Source organism: Danio aesculapii, chromosome 4 (genome assembly GCF_903798145.1).
Source record: "Danio aesculapii chromosome 4, fDanAes4.1, whole genome shotgun sequence".
Taxonomy (NCBI): domain Eukaryota; kingdom Metazoa; phylum Chordata; class Actinopteri; order Cypriniformes; family Danionidae; genus Danio; species Danio aesculapii.
This window is the reverse complement of record NC_079438.1, coordinates 31,099,608-31,123,533: the sequence shown is the minus strand read 5'-3', so window position 1 is coordinate 31,123,533 and position 23,926 is coordinate 31,099,608. Positions and strand designations below refer to the sequence as shown.

The 23,926-nt window shown below is 34.1% G+C and overlaps 1 protein-coding gene across 3 annotated transcripts in view; it reads right to left on the bottom strand.

The window, feature by feature from the left end:
• tbc1d22a (TBC1 domain family, member 22a) overlaps positions 1–23,926 on the bottom strand; it is a 308,060-nt gene that overhangs the window by 220,135 nt on the left and 63,999 nt on the right. The window contains exons 6-9 of one of the 3 annotated variants that reach the window (XM_056455444.1): positions 19,955–20,083; positions 15,455–15,517; positions 15,052–15,117; positions 4,292–4,406 (exon numbers count right to left, since the gene is read on the bottom strand). In XM_056455444.1, the coding sequence (XP_056311419.1) occupies positions 4,292–4,406; positions 15,052–15,117; positions 15,455–15,517; positions 19,955–20,083 (373 nt within the window). The remainder of the gene's footprint in view (positions 1–4,291; positions 4,407–15,051; positions 15,118–15,454; positions 15,518–19,954; positions 20,084–23,926) is intronic. The other 2 variants (XM_056455446.1, XM_056455445.1) reach the window with 2 other exon arrangements.

The window sequence follows — 23,926 nt, the reverse complement described above, 5'->3', positions numbered from 1 at the left end:
TCCATGTACAAGTGTGTTATTTACAATAGAAGAGCATAGCTTGCCCGCATATTGGACCAATGTGCGCACACGGCATGACACACTCACACCATCCAGGCAAAAATACCCAGCACAGAACACCCAAACACTACAGTGCTTAATACAAGTTTCCTCTGTTTTCCACAAGTTTTTTTTTTCTCCATAAATAAAACTTGTATCAGAGTTGCAGCAATGCTTTAACAGCTTGCCATCCTCTGAGAAAACAACTGATGGTCGCTTAGTAATCTACGAACACCCACACCTGGGCCACGGTAAAATTATCAAGCATTGACCAGTCTGTAGTGATAAAAGAGGTTGGAGACCACTGCAATAGAACACTTGATTTTAACAGATTCATTCAAGTGGACTAATTTTGCAATTTCTTTTTGTACATTTATTCATGTGTTCTTTCAATAGAAGGACAGAAAACTCTCAAGATTCATTGTGTCCTAATTTCAAAGATCATAGAGTAAATAACGATAACTTTTTAATTGTGTGTCCTAGCTCTTTAATACAAACATTCCAAAATTCACCCAATTCCTTTGTCATAATGCAATTCATAAAGGGGTGTTCAAACTGACAGGGATTTGATATGACAACAGACCAGAAGTCACTTGTTCTCAAGGGAGTTTGTGATTTGCTGCGACATGAGCAATTGAGACCGTTGGCGATGCACCAAAGTTGAGCCGAAATGTATGCAAATGAGCAGTGATGCGTTCTAACTGTTCTCTTGCAGGTCAACTACTGTCAGGCAAACTGCGCACTTGTTTGAAATGCTTCTTTTCTGCCCTGAAGGACAAATAGCATGAAACTTGCAATATCAAACTGTGGGCTTTGATTCTTCAAGGATTAGACAAGATCAAATGACCCGGGAAAAGTGTCGCCATGTATGCCAACAACCGCAGAGTCTGAGAAAGAAAACCCTCATCCTCCATCCTTTCAGTGCATCAATTGAGCTGTCCTTGCTCTTTGCTTGGCTCAGGTTATAACTGCCCCATAAGTCCATTGGAAGGGTCCCTCTGGGCCCTTCAGAATCATTAGTCTGGACAGCTTGTTTTGTCTACTGGAAATCAAATCACTTAAAGGTGTAAAGGTCAAAAAAAGGAGATTGGGAACAATCAAATCAAATGAATCTGACAAAAAATTATAAATATCCTTGGATATTTGCTTGAATGGGCGTACAGTGCCTAGCATTTATGAGTGCACCCCTAACTAATATTTCATTTAAATTAATATTTTCTATAGGAAGCTTTCCAACATTATACTGTGCACATACATTAGATTAGTCAGCACTGAAGCCAAATCTGGAGCTAATCTAACAAAATAAGTTATGATAATGGTCCAAAATTACTTTTTTAAATTAAATTTTTTTTTTTTTTTTTGAGCATAAATTTAAATGTATTATCTTTCTATTTCTAAAGATGTTTGGTGACTAAAATATTATTTTAATGAACATATTGTTTAATAAATCTGTTTTGTTCAAATGCACCAAAGTATATTACCTAAATTCACTAACATGGAATAGAAATGGATAAAAATGTCATTTTTAATATGGGGTGTACTCATTTATGTTGAGCATTGTATGTGTTATACAATTATGCCAGTTGGTAAATCCCCCACAGTAGCTATGTGTTCACATACACCTACTTGTATCCACATTTTGAAACATCGCATAAAAACTGGAGGGTTTTGAAATATTGCATAACCACCTAAGTGTTTTTGTGCTGCAGAAACACAAGCAATGTTTTAAAAACAGTTTTTTATTTCAGTCGGCTGATATGATACAGATATCCCCACTAGGCATGGGACGATAATCGTTTTCAAGGTTTACAGCGGTTTTGGAAAAGTCAAGGTTTTAAAATCCCCAACATTTTCTGCTATGCTGTTCCTATGGTATTTGTACGATTTTTTTTTACATTTTGTTTTAAGTTTTTTTAGGACAACAGTATCTCCAGCAGAAAATATCTCCAAAGAGGCCATTTTAAATTGTAATGAAATATGTGTTTTGGAAACTAATGAAGACAGCAGAAGTCAATGATTCATTTGAATTTTTCAGCCTGACATGTTTACTGCTTCACAATATTTTAAAGGTTTCTCAAAATAAAATACATTGTGTTCAAAGGTGAAAAAAGTGTTTTGTTTTTTACCCAGACTTTTAAAAAGAAGATATTTTTGAGCAGTAATCACAATACCGTAAGACCATGAAACCGTGATATTTTTATCTAAGGTTATCATACCGTCAGAATCTTATACCGGCCCATGCCTAATCCCCACTGTATTGTTATTTTTGCAGATTATTTATTGACAGTTTTATGATATTGTCATGCCTCTGCTCAAATGTGATTGGACTGCTAGCTCAAACTGATGAGTGCTACATTTTTCAACTGAAAAAAAAAAACTGAAAAAACAAATCGCTCAGCGATGACTGTAAAATGTCTGCTCGGTAAACCGCCACGCTACATGCGTTCCACAAAATAACAACAGAAAACAAACACTCAGCTCGAGAAAAAAAGCTTCGATGGACACTAACCCTAATGGAAGCATAGGAAAAGTACACTACCTAGCAAAAGTCTTGTCGCCTATCCAAGTTTTAGGAACAACAAATAATAACTTGACTTTTAGCTGATCATTTGATATCAGAAGTGGCTTATATGAAAAGCAAAGGTCTCTAGATTACATTTATTTTATCAAAATAAAACATGCCTTGATTTTTAATTAGCACAGTAAGGTCTGACTTTGCGTAGACAAAAAGTCTTGTCCCTTAACAGAAATAATGTACAGTATAGAATATAAAGTCATGAGGCAGTGGAAAAAGGATTCATATTGTGTTTGACTCCCATGAGCTTGGAGGACTGCATCCATACATCTCTGCAATGACTCAAATAACTTATTAATAAAGTCATCTGGAATGGCAAAGAAAGCATTCTTGCAGGACTCCTAGAGTTTATCAAGATTCTTTGGATTCATCTTCAATGCCTCCTCCATCTTACCCCAGACATGCTCAATAATGTTTATGTCTGGTGACTGGGCTGGCCAATCCTGGAGCACCTTCTTTGCTTTCAGGAACTTTGATGTGGAGGTTGAAGTATGAGAAGGAGTGTTATCCTGCTGAAGAATTTGCCCTTTCCTGTGGTTTGTAATGTAATGGGCAGCACAAATGTCTTGATACGTTAGGCTGTTGATGTTGCCATCCACTCTGCAGATCTCTCACATGACCCCATCCTGAATAACTCCAAACCATGATTTTTCCTTGACCAAACTTGACTGATTAGTGTCAGATTCTTGGGTCCATGCGGGTTCCAATAGGTCTTCTGCAGTATTTGTGATGATTGGGATGCAGTTCAACAGATGTTTAATCTACCTTCTGCAACTTTTCCAAACGATCAACTAAAAGTCAAGTTAATATTTGTTGCTCTCTTACAACTGGGATTGACAACAAGACTTTTGTCAGGTTTGTCAATTATTGGTGGGACTTTACCACTGTGATGACATGTACTGTACAAAGGGAGAGTGTCAATCAAGGGGTTTCTGCAGACTGTTTTTATCAACTACACATAATTAGTATTTTGGGGCTGCATGTAATCCTTAAATAGAGGTTGACTTGAAGTCAAGTTATTATTTGTTGCTCTTACAACTGTCTTCCAATTTCCCTCTGATAAGAAAACTTGTGCATAAACTAAACTACTTAAAAAAAAATTGTGTACACATCAAAAAAGTAATGTGAATTTGATTTAACAGATCATACCATAGCAAAAATGGTTGTGATGGGACGACATTAGCAGACAATCCAGTGGGACGGCCACATTGTAAAACACCTGAACTGTTCCCAATCCTAATCCCAAAGTCCATCATTAAAGTAGTTCAGTATTATGACCTCCAGAATTGTGTTGAGCAGCTGCACTCCCAAAAAAGCATGCGCCCTAAAAAGTCATGGCACGTTCATTGCATTTTGTCTTCCGAGGCGCAAGTAATTTATTATATTAACAAAACAACCAACCATAGTGGCCCATTTTACTTATTGGAGTTTGGTGCCAAAAAGTGACAGTTTTGTTCTCTTTAACTCATTGAATAGAAACAGTATTGTTAACGCATACGTTTTTTTCATAAATCTAAATCGCATCTTTAGATAAAACAAAGGTATTGGCTTAACACTAAAACCAAAGAACAGAAACACATGGTGATTTTTCACAGCAGTGTTGTTTTAGGACTAAGTCAATATCCTATACCATGAGAGTGTAATATATCTCATATAGTTGAAGTTTTATTGACTTACCGATATATTCGAATACATAAACAACGAAGAAGGGTGTCACAAGGTCATTGATGCCCTGAACGTAGCCGCTAGCTGGATGCCGTATTGCCCAGATGAAAAGAATCCGCTCGAAGATCTAGAAAAAGAGATGATATTTCAGAACACTCATTCGGCATTCAGCGTAAATAGAAGACATTGATATATTTTAAAATCGCAATACCACATGGAAACTGTTAGTAGAAGAATTTGAGCGTACAAGGTCACTCAAACGGTTTTAATTAGAGACACAGTGGGATCAGCCACCCCCAGCCAGCAATCAATTAAGAAAATCAATTAAGCCTTCAGAGCCTTTTTAATCATTAACATCACAACATTCGATAGAGCAGACAGCAAGGTGAGAAATTACAAGTAGCCACGTGCATATTTATTATTAGATGGTGCTCTTTCTTTATATGTGGACTGCCAGGTGTGTTCTGGATCTGTATAACTGCGGGTTATGGTACAACACCGCTATTGACCAGTCACATTTCAGAGTTACCGTTTGAAGGTTAGGTTTACTTTAGCTAGGACTGGATGGTTGGTGTAGCATTTATCATTTTATGGTTATGGTTGTAGTTTTAGTATAAGCTTAGCATATCTGTAGATTTTTTGTAATCAGTGATTAAGTTTAAAAAAAAAAGAGTGCATTATTAGGTGAGTGGGCTTGACAAGCCACCTATATAGGATACACCTCTTTCTCTCTTATGCACCAGGCACTTTGTTAGAAAGACTTGCATATTTCTGTTTGTACAGATAGCTCTTTTTTTATTTGGATACTTTGTACTTTTTTTTTTTACAGCCACATACTCTATATCAAAAGTCTTTATACAGTTGAAGTCAGAATTATTAGCCCCCTAGTTTAATATTTTTCCCCAATTTCTGTTTAACGGAGAGAAGATTTTCTTAATATAATAATTTTAATTACTCATTTCTAATAACTGATTTATTTTATCTTTGCCAAGTTAACAGTAAATAATATTTGACTAGATATTTTTCAAGACACTTCTATACAGCTTAGAGCTACATTTAAAGGCTTATCTAGGTAAATTAGGCTAACTAGGCAGGTTAGGGTAATTAGGCAAGTTATTGTATAACAATGGTTTGTTCTGTAGACTGACGAAAAAAAACATATAGGGGCTTTTAAAGGGGCTAATAATTTTGACCTCAAAATGGCTTTTAAAAAATTAAAAACTGCTTTTATTCTAACCAAAATAAAACAAATAAGACTTTCTCCAGAAGAAAAAATATTATCAGACATACTATGAAAATTTCCTTGCTCTGTTAAACATTATTTGGGAAATATTTAAAAAAGAAAAAAAATTCAAAGGGGGGCTAATAATTCTGATTTCAACTGTATATATTATATATTATATTTGCCTTTATTTCAATGGCATTTAAATTTATTCAAAATGTAGATTCTTTTTAGTTATGATTTCTGTTGTTGTTATTTTTCTAAGGTCACGAGTGGTTGTGTAAGCATTTAGATGCATATCATAGCAGGGCAGCAGGGCATCCACTGTGTAAAACATATGCTGGATAAGTTGGCGTTTCATTCCAATGTGGCAACCCCAGATAATAAAGGGACTAAGCCGAAAATAAGATGAATGAATGAGTTTGTATTTGGCAGTTTGTAAAAGAAAGATCAGATTAATAGCCTAGGTGTGTGACATTTATCCGGCATGTCTTGACAACTGCAGTAAACGATGAGTTCTCAATAAAGAATATTTTCAATAAAGAATGTTTTGAGTTTATAACAGCATACACAATTAATAATACAGATTTAGTTTTCTATGGAATGTGCAAACATTTTCGTCAAGTGCATATTTCAGTTTAAATTCAAACTGTATTTTCTGAGATCTACATAAATGTGGGATTTGGTACAACACATTTATTGGCCACATTTTAGGGTTAAAGTTTGATGTAGGCTTAGTTTAAAGCTAGGATAGGTTGGACAATCATGTCTAAATGTATGTATTGTTCATGTATTGTCTTTTGTGTGTGTGTGTGTGTGTGTGTGTGTGTGTGTGTGTGTGCGTGCGTGCGTGCGTGCGTGCGTTTTGATGCAAACATTATGGCAGTTCACTTTGATTGATAAAAATATTTATTGGATGACAAGATATGCAACAAACTACATCAGAACAGTTATATAATAATTAAAATATGTAAAAAAAAAAAGACATTATAAAACATTAAATAAGAATTTAAGCTCATAAAATGAATGAGTTTATATTAACTGAATGTTTTGTGATAAAAACAAAAACATAAAAAGATTCATAAAAGGGCATTCGCAATTAATTAAAACTGCATATATTTTTTTTTAAAAATGATTTGTATTACCATTGTCATCAAAGCATCTTTCAATTCAAAACTAAACTGTATTTTCTGATTTATTAATAGACATGCTTGTGTATATCATCACAGAAGACATGGTAAGCATCAATCGTAATTGTAAGTGAAAGTTGGTTAATTGTGAGCTTCTTTGCATCGCTTTCAACCTCAGGGTTTAAAATGTACATTGTGTTTACTTCACACATTGTGACACGGCAAATGACTACAGCAATCAATGATGTGTCAAGTGTCTCATGGTTATGCATGAGACTGCGTGTCCGTTTCCTATGAGAAAACACTTTGATTTAATTATTAGCGACAGCATGTCTTGATTTCCAATATGACACATTTAAAACTGTAAGATTGAGTACACACTGCAAAAAAACGCCTTTCTTACTTCGAATTTTTGTCTTGTTTTTAGTCCGAATATTGAAAAATCTTGAATCAAAAAGCTTTTTTAGACAAAAAAAAAAAAAATAGTCTTGTTTTCAGAAATAATATTTTAAAATTATGTTTGATTTTCCTTAAAACAAGCTAAATAAGCCACCAAAGGGATAAGCAACAAGGAGGTAAGCTTGTTTTTGCTTTTAAATATTATTATTTTGCTCTTCAACAAAAAATGTGATTCATTTAATTCATAAGTGTAAGCGGTCTTTTGTTGCTACTTAATATAAATGATCATGAAAGCTTAAAGGGATAGTTCACTCCAATTTTTTTAAAACCTATTTGAGTCTCTTCTGTTTAACACAAAGGAAGATATGGTTGCGGTCAGCCATTGACTTACACAGCATTTTTTTTTCTATTATGAAAGTCAATGGCTCCCATTCTTCAAAATATCTTATTTTGTGTTGAACATAAGAAAGAAATTCATAAAGGTTCAAAACCACATGAGGGAGAGTAAATTATGAGGTAATTAAAATTTTTGGGAGAACTATCCCTTTAAATAAACTAATATTCAACATTTTTTTTGCATGCAGATGATATACTTTTATACATTTCTGACCCGGAAAAATCTATTCCACGATTAATTGATCATATTGATGACTTTGTTAGTTTTTCTGGTTTTACAATAAATTGTGGGGGGTGGGGAGGGTGGGGGGGTTGAATTAATGCCTAAATAATATCTGATAACCAAGATTATGAAATAGCATAAAGTTTGAAATAGCTAATAATTCCTTTAAATACTTGGGTATAATGATAGGGAAAAGACGGTGGATCATCTTAATAATGATGTTAGTTCTAAAAGACTAGTTAGTTCTTAAATGCTATATAAATGGTTGTTTTACGTTTTACATGTTTTAAACTATCTCTTTCTTATTCCCCTATATGATTTAATGTAAACTAAAATCTATTATAACCAGTTTATTTGGGTACCAAAACTGTCAGAATTAATAAGAGACATTTAAATAAACCAAAGGACCTAGGAGGATTAGGTCTTCCCAATTTTATAGATTATTATTATTATTATTATTATTATTATTATTATTATTATTATTATTATTATTATTATTATTAGTAGTAGTAGTAGTAGTAGTAGTAGTAGTAGTAGTAGTATATTAAAATTTAAACTAATTTCAATATACTGTATGATTTCTATATTTATACTATGATTTAAATGGTTTATTAATAACTGTTCAAACAGTTGACTAATTGTTTAACGTGAACGACCACTACAAGTCGACCAGTAAAATTTTTAATCAATGGCAGCTTTACTATATAACTACATTTAAATGAATTAAGCACAAACAGAGTCAAATCAATTTCAAATATGAAAATGCAATAATACATTAAATTAAAAATCTCACCTAGTATGACCAAACAAAAAAATGTTATTCATTAATTGTTCTAGCATGTAATGATAAATTAAAGTGGATATTTATGGGAAGATATGGTGCTTTGACGAAACACAACTATTGAAGACAAAGTGCTTTTTTTAAATTTATAATAAACCTTTGCATGTTTGTTTTTCTTTTTAATCTCTGGCGAGACCTAACCCTAATTTCTAATATGGTCACGAACATTCTGGGCCCTAACATACACATGGCACAATAAGGCGCAAGATGTGTTTGCCGCGACGTGTTGCTTTTTTCAGACCAGCGCAACCCTAATTTTCCCATTTTCCACCACATTGTGTAAACAGCAAATCCATTTGCACCACTTTGTGGACTCATGGGCAGGGTTCATACCTATTTTTACTACTAAAATGCCATGACATTTCCAAGACATTTCCAGAACTATCAAGTACATTTTCATGACGTAATGTTTCATGTAATGTCTACATATACATGATAAATATTAAGAAAAACAAAGACGTTCAAATTTATTACAGCATATCATAGAACACGCAACAACCTACTGTGTGTAAATTTGTTTTTATATCTATGTAAAATTGATTTTGACTTTCACAGCACTACCAATGTGAGAGCAAGTTTTTGGCCAAGGACAGAAAAGAAGTAAAGACAACTAACCTATATTCAAGTTATGGCTCAAGTTTTAGCATCGATATCGCAATGTTTGCATCCGCAATAGTCCCATCGCAGAATATGCAATGTTGGGACTATAGTTTAATATAGAGTTTAATCATAATGGTGTTTGATCGTCTGCATGCATTTTTAAAAAGATAGCTCACCCAAAAATTACTTGCCATTTTCATTACACCCTTCACTTGTTTTTTTTTTTTTTTTTTTTTTAAATGAACACAAAAAGAATATAATTTAATAACTCCTATAGTATTGAAACAAGTGAAGTGCGAGTAAATAGTGAGTACATTTTAATCTTTGAGTAAGCTGTCACTTTAAGGCCTGTGACTGTGTGAACATTTCAATATTTAAAATTTTAAAACATCCGGCCACAAGAAATTTTCTTGTAACTTTAATAAAGGCTAAATAATATACAATGAAGACTATGCAGTGTTGATTATTCAATATTTGTACCTGAATAGTGAATACCTGAAAACTCTAATTCACTTTTTTCTTTACTATATTTTATTTATCTATGCTTGTAATTTATTTGTTATATATTATTGGAGATTCACTCCTCTGCAAAAGCCCCCAATCAATCCAAATAAACCTGTTAAATCATCACAGAAATACAAAATATTGTAAGGTCAGATTTTTCCAATATCGTGCAGCCCTAATTCAAGTACACAGATATTTGTTAAACTAATTTCCATGACTTTTCCAAAACGTTGTGGGTTTTTCTGTTTTTCCAAAACTTTTCCAGGCCGGGAAAAAGGCATGTCAAATTTCCTTGACTTTTCCAGGTTTTCCATGAGCGTATGGGTGTTTCGGTCTAGAAAAGAGGTGTATTAAAGCGCATTGTTGGCGCGTTGCTATTTTGAGGAACTAAAGACTGTGCAATAGACCAGCTGAAAGTAGGTCTAAAGTCCAGTGCAGAGTGTGTTAGTTGTGCGCCTCGCTTACACATTGCTTAATACACAGAGGATGTACAGCAATACGCAAATATCTTTACAAGTGAAAAAGAATTAAAGGATTTAAATATTACAAAAAATATTACTTTCTACATAAATATAAAAACCATTGCCTCCATGCCTTCTTCATCTTGGGGGGCTTTTTTAGTTTATTCATAACAATTTGCTTTTGTATGATGTTATTATTGTTGGCAGTGTTATGTATTATATGCATATTTATATTTGTTTTATTAAAAACAAGCTTAGATTTGTCCACCTGTCAGGTTTTGGAACATATGGGGCACAGGACGTGTGTTTGGATAACTCAGTTTTTTGGCCACACATCATTATTATTGCTCATTTATTCGTTAAATTAGAACTGAATTTAGAAATAGTTTTGAAACAAATCTTTGCGCCTTAAATTAAATTAATTATGTAGGCTAATGGCTGTCTTCAGTGGAGTGTGTTCAACACCGTTTCCTTGTCCACAAAAGAGAGAAAAAGAAAATGAAAAAAAGGCAGATAGGTAGAGGCTCATTCTTTATCCTCACGCTGCAGATGCTCTGTTTGACTGTTTTCTCGCTAGTGAAGTGTTCAGATTTTACACTTACAAAATCCGCCATGAGCATAGCAAATGCGCCATGGCATGACACAACTAACTCTTAAAGGGATTGGGAGATGAGTCTCTGAGTGGTTTATTCTCAAAACACACCAATAACTCATTAAGAGAATCAGATATAAAATACGTAGAGCGTATTTTTTCGTCCTTAAAATAGCAAAGGTGGATTCGGACACGCCTTTAATGCTTTTGCACCCTGCGCTTTAGACTTTGCGCCAAGATCATTAAACTAGAGCTCTCTATTTTAGCTTTGTCATTGATAACAATTTATAAAAAAAAGTTTAAAACAAAAGATTAAATGGTTAAATAAAACATTTGCTATCTGGCAAAATCCCATGCATTCCCATATTCATGTATGTGGTTTTGAGACTTCAGCTCTTTTAACTTCAAAAGTTGTTTTTTAACTTGATCTTTTGAAACTTTTCTGGGACTTCTGCGTTCCTTACTTTAGAGGCAATACCTTAATTTAAAGTTATGGTTACTTTGCTTTTTCCCTCCCCATGTGTCAAGAATAAAAACTTGAAGTTTGACTTAAATCAAGAGGGGAAATGCGAGTCTCTTCTTTTCTTTCCGACGCATACAACTGACATCTCCCGCACTCCTTTCAGGGCGTAATGTAACTGTCATCCCCAAATAAACTCATCTCTCACGTTGAGTCCTAAACAATAAATGTGTACAAGGCAGCTCACGCTTGCTTTTTACAGACCCTGTCGATCAAATGGAGCGGCTTTCTCATCTGCGTTCTATTCTTTGATCAAAGCTCCATTTATCAAAGACTTTAGACTGGTAATGTGGCTTTCACCACATAACTGACATCCTCCTGCCTCGTTTCTCTTTCCAACCATCGATATTGTCATGGCAAGATCTTGCTCTTCTCCAAAAGCCCAGTACATATTAGCAGGAATCAGAAATCAATGAGTGAGTTGGAGTTTACTGAAGCGCCTGGAGCGAATACATTATCCATTTATTTAGTTAGCAGACATAATATATAGCTTTAATGTACCAGTATGGATTCTTAAGGTACTAAGATGTACCCTTTAAGTACTAATGTGTACAATTTGAAATGGTACCATCGCAGTGACAGCTTTTATATCTTTATTTCTAGAAGATGCACAATATGTTTTGTTTTTTATGGGTTTTTTGAATCCACAGGATATGATTAAGTTAATCACACTGTTTAAGATAGACAGATTGTTAATGGCAGGTCTAATACATTATGCAGGACATGCAAACGCTCACCTATCCTTTATCGACCTCAAATAGCAACTTCACATAGACACTCAATCTACTGTTAACCTAGAAAAATGTGCGCTATTGAAATGTCTGTGGAGAGTATGGAAAATGAACAAGCGAATAGGCCAATTTTGATGCTAGAGACAATAGTAATACATCTTCCGAACCCCTAAGACTTTACATGATTATCTTTGTGTACTCGCATCAACAAAACATTGCACTTTCGAAGAATAATAAAAACAAACTGGCCTTAAAGACATAAAAATATATCCAGTTTAAGTCAAAATGATTAGCCCTCCAGATAAATTGTAAATATTAAAAAAAATATATTAATATAACAGGGCTGTTTGATGGAGAAAATAGTTTTTGTCAACACATTATTAAACATAGCAATTTTACTAACCTTTTTCTAGTAACTTCTTTCTTTTGTCTTTGTCATGATCAAGGTACATAATATTTTACTAGCTATTTTGCAAGATACTAGCATTCAGCTATTTTCTTCGTCCTCAAATGTATATTTAAGAGAGCAAAATGTTTACTTTCAAATGAACCAATTCAAAGGTCACTAGAAAGCACTAGATTATCAATAAGTTATTAAAATGTTATTGAGGCCACTATATGTGTTTTCCCTTCAACATTCACAATCGTTACTGCAGTTTTCCTCTGACAAGTCATTTTCATTAGGCACTTGTAGGCAATTAAAGTCTCAATATTATGATTTGAATAGTTAAAAAAAAGTTTGATTAGTCGTCTAATTGCTCACTAGCAGTCTAGAAAATAAGAAATAAATGCTTAAAAATTACATAAATAAAAATCAAATTAAGCATTAAATTAAATCTAAGTAGAGACATATCAAGACATTCGAAATTAAAGGTTCTTCTCAGATAAAACAAAGCAGATAATGGTTTGGAGCAGAAACTTGGGCTATTTTTTACTCCCACCCCTTCTCTTTGGCCCTTGAAACCGAGTGTGAATGGGAAGTTGGTTAGTTTCCCCAGTTGCGTTATTTTTTGGTATCACTGAAGGCAACGATATCATGTTATCATAACGATATAATGTAGCAATAAGCTCATAACTGTACTGTGCATTTACACCGTGGTCATATTCATCTATGTACACACAAAAACAACATAACGCTATACCAGACACTGTAAAAAGCTCATTCCCAGCCACTACACTTTTCTGACAGGGGATTCAAGTGTCATCGAGTGACAGATGTTAAAGTATGTTGTTGGACTACTATGCAAGAGTTATCATTATGGATTATAGATAGCGAAATTTAGCAGGATTAAAAATCTTTTTTTTTTTTTTCTTGGTATTCAGTGTTCAGTCGGCCGACCCTGGCCTGGTTGAAAGAGGTGTGCCAAAGCACAGTTCGGTTGGACTTTGGCATAATACACTTGTAGTGTAAGTGCAAAGCGCGCCTGAGCACGAAACTTAAGATGTGACATCACTTTTAAGGGACTATTTCATATAGATTCATTAATCTTTCTTACTTTTAGATGAACGCAAACAGTCATAGTTTATTAAATATGCAAACACTCTGCTACACGACAGCTGCACCTTCAGCAAACCTCCTAATAACTGCAGCACGTGGACTTACATGAACATTTATGATGGTCAAAATTGGTCAACTGTATGTCACTGCATAACAAACGACATAAATTAATACAAAACAATATAACCAAAGCAATCAACATTGTACTGAGCGAGAGCGCTTCTTTTCTGTTAAACTGAATAGTCACATCATCAATGTAGCAAGCGTGCTCAGGCTCGGAAGGCAAAAAAAGCAATGTGAGTGCGGGCTGAGGGGGAGAGGGGAGGGGGGACAATTTCACCTGGGCACAGCTCAAGACAACCATGCCTAGTGTGAGTACATAGTCAAACGTAGTTTTTACAGTTTTTTTGATGCACAAAATAGTTCATGAAGTTTCACAAAAATACAGTTGAATCACTGAAGTCACATCAAAAATTTTTGGTTCTTTTTTTGTTTTTTGTTATTTTTGGACTGCTACAGTGCTACAGTTTTTTTCATATATGTTCCAAAGATGAATGAAGGCGCTTGTGAATTGAAATAACATGAGAGTTTTTTTTATGTGAACTAATCATTTAAATTACCCTCACCATTTATTTTTCTCATTTAGTTTTAACCCTTTCACATGTATAATCACACTCGTGTGATCAGCGCTGGCTGGTCCCTGAAGTGTATGATCACACCTGTGTGATTAGAGCTTTCAGAGCGCATTTACTTTAGGTTTCAGACAATCAAATACACATAACTACAAGCAAAACATACCATTTAAGGTTTTTAAAATACACATGGATGTTTATGGAGACGGCAATATTATAATTATTGTTCAATATAACTGGACGATGTGCTTAGTTCACATAAGATACACACTGTTTACGTTGCTAGAATATTTTCTCTATTCCTCTCCCAGATAAACAGTTGCTTACCTTTATGTATTTCAGAAGAAAATTTTTAATAAACATGATGAAAATGCAGCAGCTTGGATCTTTTCTGCAGTTGTTGCTAGAAAAGATACAGCTGTGATCGGAAGTTAACGAGAAGTATTTATATTATTTATTAAATTACGCAATAATTGTATTTTATTAGCATTAACCCTAAACCCAACCTTCACGGTAATGTAAAATATTATTTATTAGACAGGGTCACAAAAATTATGCTTTACTGACTCGAGTATCCTCAGCTGTATCTCATCTAGACTTCACTGCAACACAGGAGAGAGATGAAGTCTAGATGGGATACAGCTGAGGATCCTCATTGACTTACATAGCATTTATTTTTCCTACTATGAAAGTCAGTGGGTATCATTGAGCAGCATTTTAAGGTAACTTTTATTTTTGGGGTAAACTACCTGTTTAAGTGGATTTACTTCAACCACTTACATGTCATGAACTGTAGAACCCATTTCAGGTGCAAAATTCAAAATTGAATATCAGCGAGAGTATTTTCATATTCATATTTATACACCGAATCCTTTTTGAATGCTGAAAGTGTGAACTTACAGAAAAATAAAAACCTTTTTAAATTTAGTATATTTTTAGCATTTGCTATTATTGTTGGCTGGGTGTGAGTTGTGAGCATGAATGGGGTCGAGCTGAGTAAAATAGGTGTTGCAAAGGTCTCACCTCTTGCACAGAAGCTTGTTGAAAGAGAGGTATAAGAGGATTAGTTCTCGGTATGTCAATGTGAATCTGCAGGGAAGAGACACAAAAAGAGGGGCACAAGCAGGTTAAGACAGAACGGACTAGCGAGAAAAGCTCGAAGAGAAACCAGCCTGGCCTTCGGGGCTGTGTCTGAGAAGAATATCTTGGATTTCTTTGACTTCATTTTTAATTTTTAAAGGTATTATTCTTCCTTTGTTCCTTAACACTTTTTTTCCATCAAAAAATTTTGGGATTGCGACTCAGCTGGCCGACCACACAGACAGTTTGACAGACAGACAGATAGATAGATGGTTGATGATTGAGTGACATGCTTTTTTCGGGTGACTGATGGACGTAACTTTAGGCGCTCCATCTGTCCTCTTACCTCGGTTACCTTGGGCTGCAGAACTAAACTTTCCGGACTCATCCGGGGAATATCTATGTGAATCTGATGGTTCAGAAAACACACACACATATATACAAAATGTGGAGATGACAGAGATGACAAACACAAACAAATGCACATATATATTTCTACGAACAGGGGAAGGATTCAAATCTGTAAAATCATTCGTTCTGGAGAAAACGGCTATTAACCATTTGATAAAAATTATTTTTGTATTTTTAATGAATATAATATAATATAATATAATATAATATAATATAATATAATATAATATAATATAATATAATATAATATAAAATTGTATTAATTTTAATTTAATAATGTAAAATAACGCAATTTGAATAATATTTAATGGCCGCATTTAATAAAAACCATAATAGAACAGAAAATAATAAAAAAAATTATTAAAATTATTTCTGAAGATTTGATTTTATTATATAAATATTCCAAAGGAATATTACTCATTTTTGCTATTTATTTATTTATTTTGTTATTAATTAAATGCAGACCAAGACTTTTAGCAGAATATACTTTTTAAAATTAATTTAAAAGGCTTACATATATGCAATTTATATATTTTTATAATAGTAATAATAATAATAATAATAATAATAATTATTATTATTATTATTATTAGTAGTAGTAGTAGTATTATTATTATTATTATTATTATTATTATTATTATTATTATTATTATTATTATTATTATTAATGTTAACTTACTTTCTATCAGCTTATTCCCTGCTTTTTCAGAGTTTGCCACAGTGGATTGAACCGCCTATTATTGTTAAACTATTATTATTGTTATTGTTATTGTTATTATTATTATTATTATTATTATTGTTAATAATAATCTTGTTGTTGTTGTTGTTGTTGTTGTCAAACAACTTTTTTTTGGCAAATCATGTCTACATTTATCTGATCAGACTGACAGCAACAGCTAGATCTAAATATCAAACTCAGTCTTTTGGTGGCATTTCTAAACATAATGGTGTCTTGGCAAAGCTAACGTACTGCTGCTGCCAATACCTCAATCAGTAGGTAAACACGACCAAAAACACAGATACATTACATTACACTTCTGGCACAGATGAACTGTGCTGGCTCTGAACTAAAACATAAACAAAAAAAATTCTATTAAAGGCAGAATTAGCACTGGCCGTGCTGAGATGTACAGGAAGTCAGGAAGTTAAAAGGAAATCACAGGAAGTTCTGAATCATCTCCAGGGTCTTTGATTCAGCTAATTATTGCCAGTATCCAGCATAAAGTTCAATTAAAAGTAGAACTTTATAGTACTGTGGCAGGCCTTTTTCACAAAGAATATCTCATATGAACAGCCTATGAACTGCTTTCTATCAAAAACATTTTTCAAGAAATATTACATCAATTCATAACAGAAATTAAATAAATATTATTTTTAGATTATTATAATATAGTTTGCACATAGACTAATCATGTTCCGTACACAACGATGCTCCATACAGATTACCTTTTAACACCAATCTCTGAATAAATACTAACAGGTTGTAGACAAGCTATATATCTGTGTAATCTTTATTGCTCACTCCTTCACCCCCGAGCACAATAGAGACCCTCCTGCCATATGTTTCCAAGAAAATAAGTTTGCTACGCCCACCTAATGCGCTTGAATATAGAAAGTGGGCAAGCTAAAGGGGCGAGTGTCACTTGGGAAGGGAGACATTTAGAGCAGCGACAATATACATTTGAATTTAATTTATGCATCACACAGTTCTACCATATTATGTCATTACAAATTGTTAAATAAATTATATTTTGTTGAATAAATGCTTTAAAATAGGAATATTTAAACGTCAGTTGAGCGTGATGACCACATAGTTTCCTCCGGGTGCTCCGGTTTCCCCCACAAGTCCAAAGACTTGCACTATAGGTAAATTGGGTAAGCTAAATTGACTGTAGTGTATGTGTGTAAGTAAGAGTGTATGGGTGGTTCCCAGTGATGGGTTGTGGAATGCTGCCCGAAGTGGTGTTAGTGAGACCAGCAGGGGACGCTCAACCTGTGGTTTGTGTGGGTCGTAGCGCCCCGGTATAGTGAAGGGGACTCTATACTGTCAGTGAGCGGCGTCTTTCGGATGAGACGTTAAACAGAGGTCCTGACTCTGTGGGCGTTAAAAATGCCAGGATGTCCCTTGCTGGGTTTAACCCAGCATCCTGGCAAAATCTGCCCTCTGGCCCTTGTTCATCCCTATATCATAATTGGCTCTCCTCTCCACCAATCAGCTGGTGTGTGGTGTGCATTCTGGCGCAATCTGGCTGCCGTCACGCCATCAAGGTGGATGGTCCACACTGGTTTCAGATGTGGAGATTCCCCCCAATGTGTAAAGCGATTTGAGTGTCCCGAACAGCGCTATATAAATGTAAGGAATTATTATTATTATTATTTGGATTGTGCAATAGGTATTCACCCCGAGAATGACAACACAAACATTGAGTCCGCTGAATAGCAAAAAGTGTACGGAACATGGTTAGTATACGTTACATTTTAATTAATTTTATACTCATTTTATTTTAGGTTTCTTTTATTGTTGTTTATTGAAACCACTTTGAATTAAAATTGGGTATAAAATATATGTTATGCAAACTTGCCTATATGATTGTTTTTATAATTTTTGTTAGTGTATTGTTATTAGTAATATTTTTATTTTTATTATTATGATTAGTAGTAGTAGTGGTAGTAGCAGTATTATTATTATTATTATTTATTATAATTTTTTTTATTATTAGTAGTAGTAGTGGTGCATGGTAGTAGCAGTATTATTATTATTATTATTATTATTAGTAGTAGTAGTAGTAGTAGTAGTAGTAGTAGTAGTAGTAGTAGTAGTAGTAGTAGTAGTAGTAGTAGTAGTAGTAGCAGCAGTATTATTATTAATATTATTACTATTATTATTATTATTATTAGTAGTAGTAGTAGTAGTAGTAGTCGTAGCAGTATTATTATTATTATTATTATTATTATTATTAGTAGTAGTAGTAGTAGTAGTAGTAGTAGTAGCAGCAGTATTATTATTAATATTATTACTATTATTATTATTATTAGTAGTAGTAGTAGTAGTAGTAGTAGTCGTAGCAGTATTATTATTATTATTATTATTATTATTAGTAGTAGTAGTAGTAGTAGTAGTAGTCGTAGCAGTATTATTATTATTATTATTATTAGTAGTAGTAGTAGTAGTAGTAGTAGTAGTAGCAGTATTATTATTATTATTCCTATTATTACTATTATTATTATTATTATTATTATTTTATTAATAATATTAATAATAATAAAAATTATTATCATCATCATCATCATCATCATAATAATAAACAGTGCATAATTGCATATAACAACATAAAATAGCAATAGCTTTTAAAGTTTTATACATTTTATAGTTTTTGACGAACAAAAAACGACTCGCACTCAATTTGTTACTGCAAAGAAATCATGCACTAAAATGTCTGCGTGTAAAAACATCAAGTAAAAATGATTTTAAACATTGGCCACATTTGATAAGGTCAAATATTTTGTAATGAATCAATATTCTGAGCGAGTTATGTTTATTGTGCTAGCTAAACTAGCCACTTTCTTTGCTAATTTAATTTTAATTTCTAACATATCTAAAGTGTTACACCATCCAAAATGATGAAAAATTATGTTATTAATTACTCACCGTTATGTCATTCCAAACCCCTGAAGCATTCATTTGTCTTCAAAACTAAATGTAACATCATTTAAGTAAAGTCCGAGAGCTCACTCATCTTCCGCAACAGTCCCGAAATGTACCAAAAAACATCAGTTGAACAATCAAAATATGTTCAAGCTACAAAAATATTTTTTTCTCCATAAATTAATCTCACTGTGTGCGAATGTGCGCAATATACTGACACTGAGGAGAACAAACTGTTGAATAAAGTCATTATTTTCGCTTAATGCATGTACAAAAGTAGCTTGAATAAACCTCAGTAGAAATATGGTCTGTTTTGAGGACGTTTTTTGGTACCTTTCCTGACTCTGAACAAGACCTTAGTAGAGCTGAATGATATTGGGAAAATCCGACATTGCAATATTTTGTTTTGCCACAATATTTACTGTGATATGAATAAAATTTCACTAGATGATTTGAGTAGCTTGACTGGGATGATCAAGTCTTTTTCTATGCAGTGCATCTGCATAAATTATAATCTATTAACATACAGTATATATAATATCTAATGTATGTATGTATGTATGTATATATATTGTTCAGCCCTAGTCCATAGCGGTCTATGGAGGATGAGGAAGCTCTCACCAATTGCATGAGGGTGAGTAATAGAATTTGCATTTTTGGGTGAACTAACCCTTCAACTAGTCAAGCAGATCTTATGGTGTAATGCATATTACAGAACAGCAATGTCCATCCTATTTTTGGAAAAGTATCCAAAAATGGAGGCATCTAGAACTAAACGTGGTCTGTTACCTGTCTATATGTGTCCTGATGGTGCTCGTCATTCCGAGAGTCGTAGTACTGCTCAATGAAGCCAAAGTATTCCTTCCGTTTCCTCTGTAGCGTGCTTTCCCTCCGCTCCGCATTAGCGGGCAGGTACCCCTGAAAGCACACAAACAAACACAAGCTAATGTTTACAGCGGGCCAGACAAGATTCCTCTAAATCAATCTGATATAGATTCTGCGTCCTGCAACTAAATGTTTGTTTGCCTGCTGTAGAAGTTTTGAGCTTTCCAAGAGTTTGAGGTCAGTAAAGTTGATATCAGTCACATTTAAAAGTTACATTTCCTCTTATTACTGCCATAGCAGGAGAATGAGAGCACAGCAGATGTTCAGGCCCAGAAAAGAAAGTCTCTTGATAAAGTAATTGATTGCAGGAAAATCTACAAGCGCTGAAATCCATTTATCACACAAGACGCTTCCCCATGTGGCTATTTTTTACTTCCGCACTCAGACGAGTTCTGTGACAAGACGTATGCGTGCCAAGCAGCGCTCTTCTCTGCGCTCCATTAGCATATGCACATGTAATTAAATCCAAAAATTAGAAGGGATGTTCGGATTATTAAGAGAAAAGCAGTTAGAAGCGGTCGTTATTTCACAGAACAGGGAACATGGGAGCCCTTCTTTAAACGTATTGGCACTTTGACCTCATGGACTTTATTGATGGTATCCAATAGGGTATTTGACTAATTTTTATTTCCAAATAAACAAGTTATTTTTTAATGCACCAGGCACTTTTTTGAACTACTTCTATATTTTACAAGTTTGTTTCTATGTGTGTTTATATAACTCCTATTTCAATTTATAGCACTTCATTTTCACATTGACATTGATTGACATCTCTAGTTCAAACACATTATGAACAGCAGCTACACTTTATTTTAGCTAACATTATTTTATTTGCTCTTTATTTCCACCAGGGGATGCCCATCCCAAGACCCGTGGAGAGATGATGCCAATCATCCAAGGACTTCGAGGACCACACATACACTTAATACACAGATACACTTTATTAAACATGTACACAAAGACATCACCTATATACTATACAACAGCAGGTTAACGACGTTTATATAGGATAACTTTAACTGATAACATTATTAGTAAACTGTAAAACCCAACAGTCAACTTTATCAAATGAAATGAGTGCAGTTAACTCAAAATGTATTGAAAGATAATTCTACTCATTTGAAAAGAGTTTTGAACTCAGTGTTGAAGGTAATGAGTTAATTAAATACCTTAATACTTCAACTTAAATGGAGTAAGTTCACAGTACTCAAATGGTTTGTAGCAATCAGTTTCATCAAACAGTTTGAGTTGCACTAACTTGAGTTTTTCAGTCCTCGTTTGGTTTGAGTTCTCTTAATTTATTGTGTATTACTGTGCTCAAATAGCTTTTTAATCAAATAGATTTAGTTCACTGTACGCATTAGGATTAGTTTTTGAACTTAAACAGTTTGTTGCAAACGATTTCCTCAAATGGTTTGAGTTACCTCAACTTTTTTGGGTTTTACAGTGTAATTAGTTATTAGTTAAAGTTATTAATAACTAATAAAGTTATTAGTAACTAATATATTTATAGTTACTAATAATGTTAACGTTTCTGATTTTGATTGTTTTGCAATAATGTGTACCTTTTGCAAAGCTGCTTTGAAACAATAATTATTGTAAAAAAAGCGTTATACAAATAAGCTTGCTTTTTAGACCGTCTGGAATCTGGCATCAAAACAATGCTTCTGCAGACCTCGACCATGTTTAATAACTACCCTCTAAAGAATGAACTGTTGTTATTAATAACTTCCACAGAAGACGACAACACTGATCTAGCACTCACATATTAACACCGCATGAGGTGAAACAAACATGAAATGAAGTTGTTGTTCTCATTTTGTCGAGAAGGGGAGAAAGAGAGAGAACATGGCATTGTTCACAGCAGGTGCAGAGGTCCGGAACAACAGGCCGGTAATAAATGTTTCCCAGCAGCTGGGATTGGATGAACACATGCGTAAGGTCTGTGTCCAGGCGCTGGCTCTGCATCAACCCGCTCCCACCTGCTCGCGACGGGACGCCATTACTCAAACACCTCGTATTAGTGCGACTGAAACCACCATTTAATCATCCGCACAGCTTTATCCTTTTATTTATTAAAGCCCACCGTGTGCTATTTCACCGAGTGTGGGTGGGTGCGAAAGAGATGGGTCTTACACCCTAAAAAACAAGTTACCACTGAGAATACCAGACACCGGGGTATGCTTTTTTTTCCCCCTCGTATAGCTAAGAAATGTTATTTTGGAACAATCATAACTGCACTTTTAAACTAGAACAAGCCGATTTTTCAGCAGTTACTGTTGTCACGCCTACAAATAAACAAGGATGCAAGGGATTGTGGGTATAATTTCAACACAACTGGGCTGCTGTGAAAAATAGAGAAAACACCAGAACATTCTGATCAGTGGAATAATGCTATTACTTCACATGTTAAAAAATTTAAATAAAAAAATGCACAAAATACCTTTATGTTGTCCCAAAACAAATCGATTAAGTTAACTTCATCAATTTTACAAACATAGATTGATTAAACATAAAACAATTAAAGTTGCCAAAATGCCAACCATTAGAAAACACAGTCCCTCCCCTGTCGGTCAAAGCCATGCCTCCTGAAATCACGAACGTCCACCTTGAAGGGCCACTAAACCATCCGTGTCTCATCAGGGTGTTTTCACAACTCTAGTTAGAAAAAAGTCAGTAAAATGGGTGAGTCCAGCTTTGTTTAGGTGGGAGTGTCGAGTGGCGAAAGAGGGAAGGGTTTGCATGAAAAGGGGAGTTTTAGTTCGAGCATGCGCTAGTTTTCACAGAGGCAAAACAAATACAGACGCAGGCAAGATAGACAGTGACTACATGTACATGGACATCAGTAATCAAATAATTTGCCTTAATCTGAATAAGACAATAATATGGTTAAGGTGTTTACATGAGTTGCTTTTTGGATATTCCTTTCATGATCCCATTTTACATGTTATAGCACATAATTTAATTAACATCATTGCGTCACCGCCCTATCCCCATTTCCTCTGGAGTTTCATGTAATTTCTGGTGTTTCATTCTTAATTTGTCGACTTTAACTACAGTTTGGCACTTTAAATTTTATTCAGGAATATTTTATGCATGCCCCCATGACAAACGAGATAATGGATGCGAGGAACTGCTGGAAAAGTGTTGTTTTAATGGAATTTGATACGGCACGCTGAACAGGAGAAAAAAAAACTGCATTTCTCGGTAGATGCAGAGACTCGGTGGATGCAGAGAATAGTGTCAAACAGCAGTCTTATCGCAAAATGTGTTGAAAATCCTACACGACGGCAGTAGTTTGTTTAAGGTGTTTACATTCAAAGAGCAGCATTTAGAGCGGATATTTCAGTACATAATATTGTAGTAATATTACTGTAAACTTAGTAACTGAATCATTTTGACTAAGGTATGTCTTTAAAAACTGAAGGAGTACTGCTGACAATACTAACTAACTTTGCCATCTGAATAAACATAAACAAAAAACACTGATCACACACTTACCAAATCTGTAGAGACAGGACAATCAATGCGAACTGGAATAGTGTCTTTTTTTTTAAAGAAGATGAGCAGCAAATCCGGATTTAACCATTTCCAATTGTAAAAAAGCTCTCGAGTAAAAAATGTTCCTTAAAAATTTATTTTTTTGCATGTTAGCAGATCAGTGTAATCCACAAATGTGGGATCGCACGCAAGCTGTGGTGGAATAAAAACAAAACCTTCATTTCAGCACATTTATAAATGCAACACTGATGACCCATGTCTCCGAACAACTCTTCTATTTCCACTTGTTTTAATTACAGTTAGCAACACAACGTGGCATCTCTCTGAACCCTGTAACAGGTAAAAAGTCTTTGAAGCAATATCATGCATATTAAT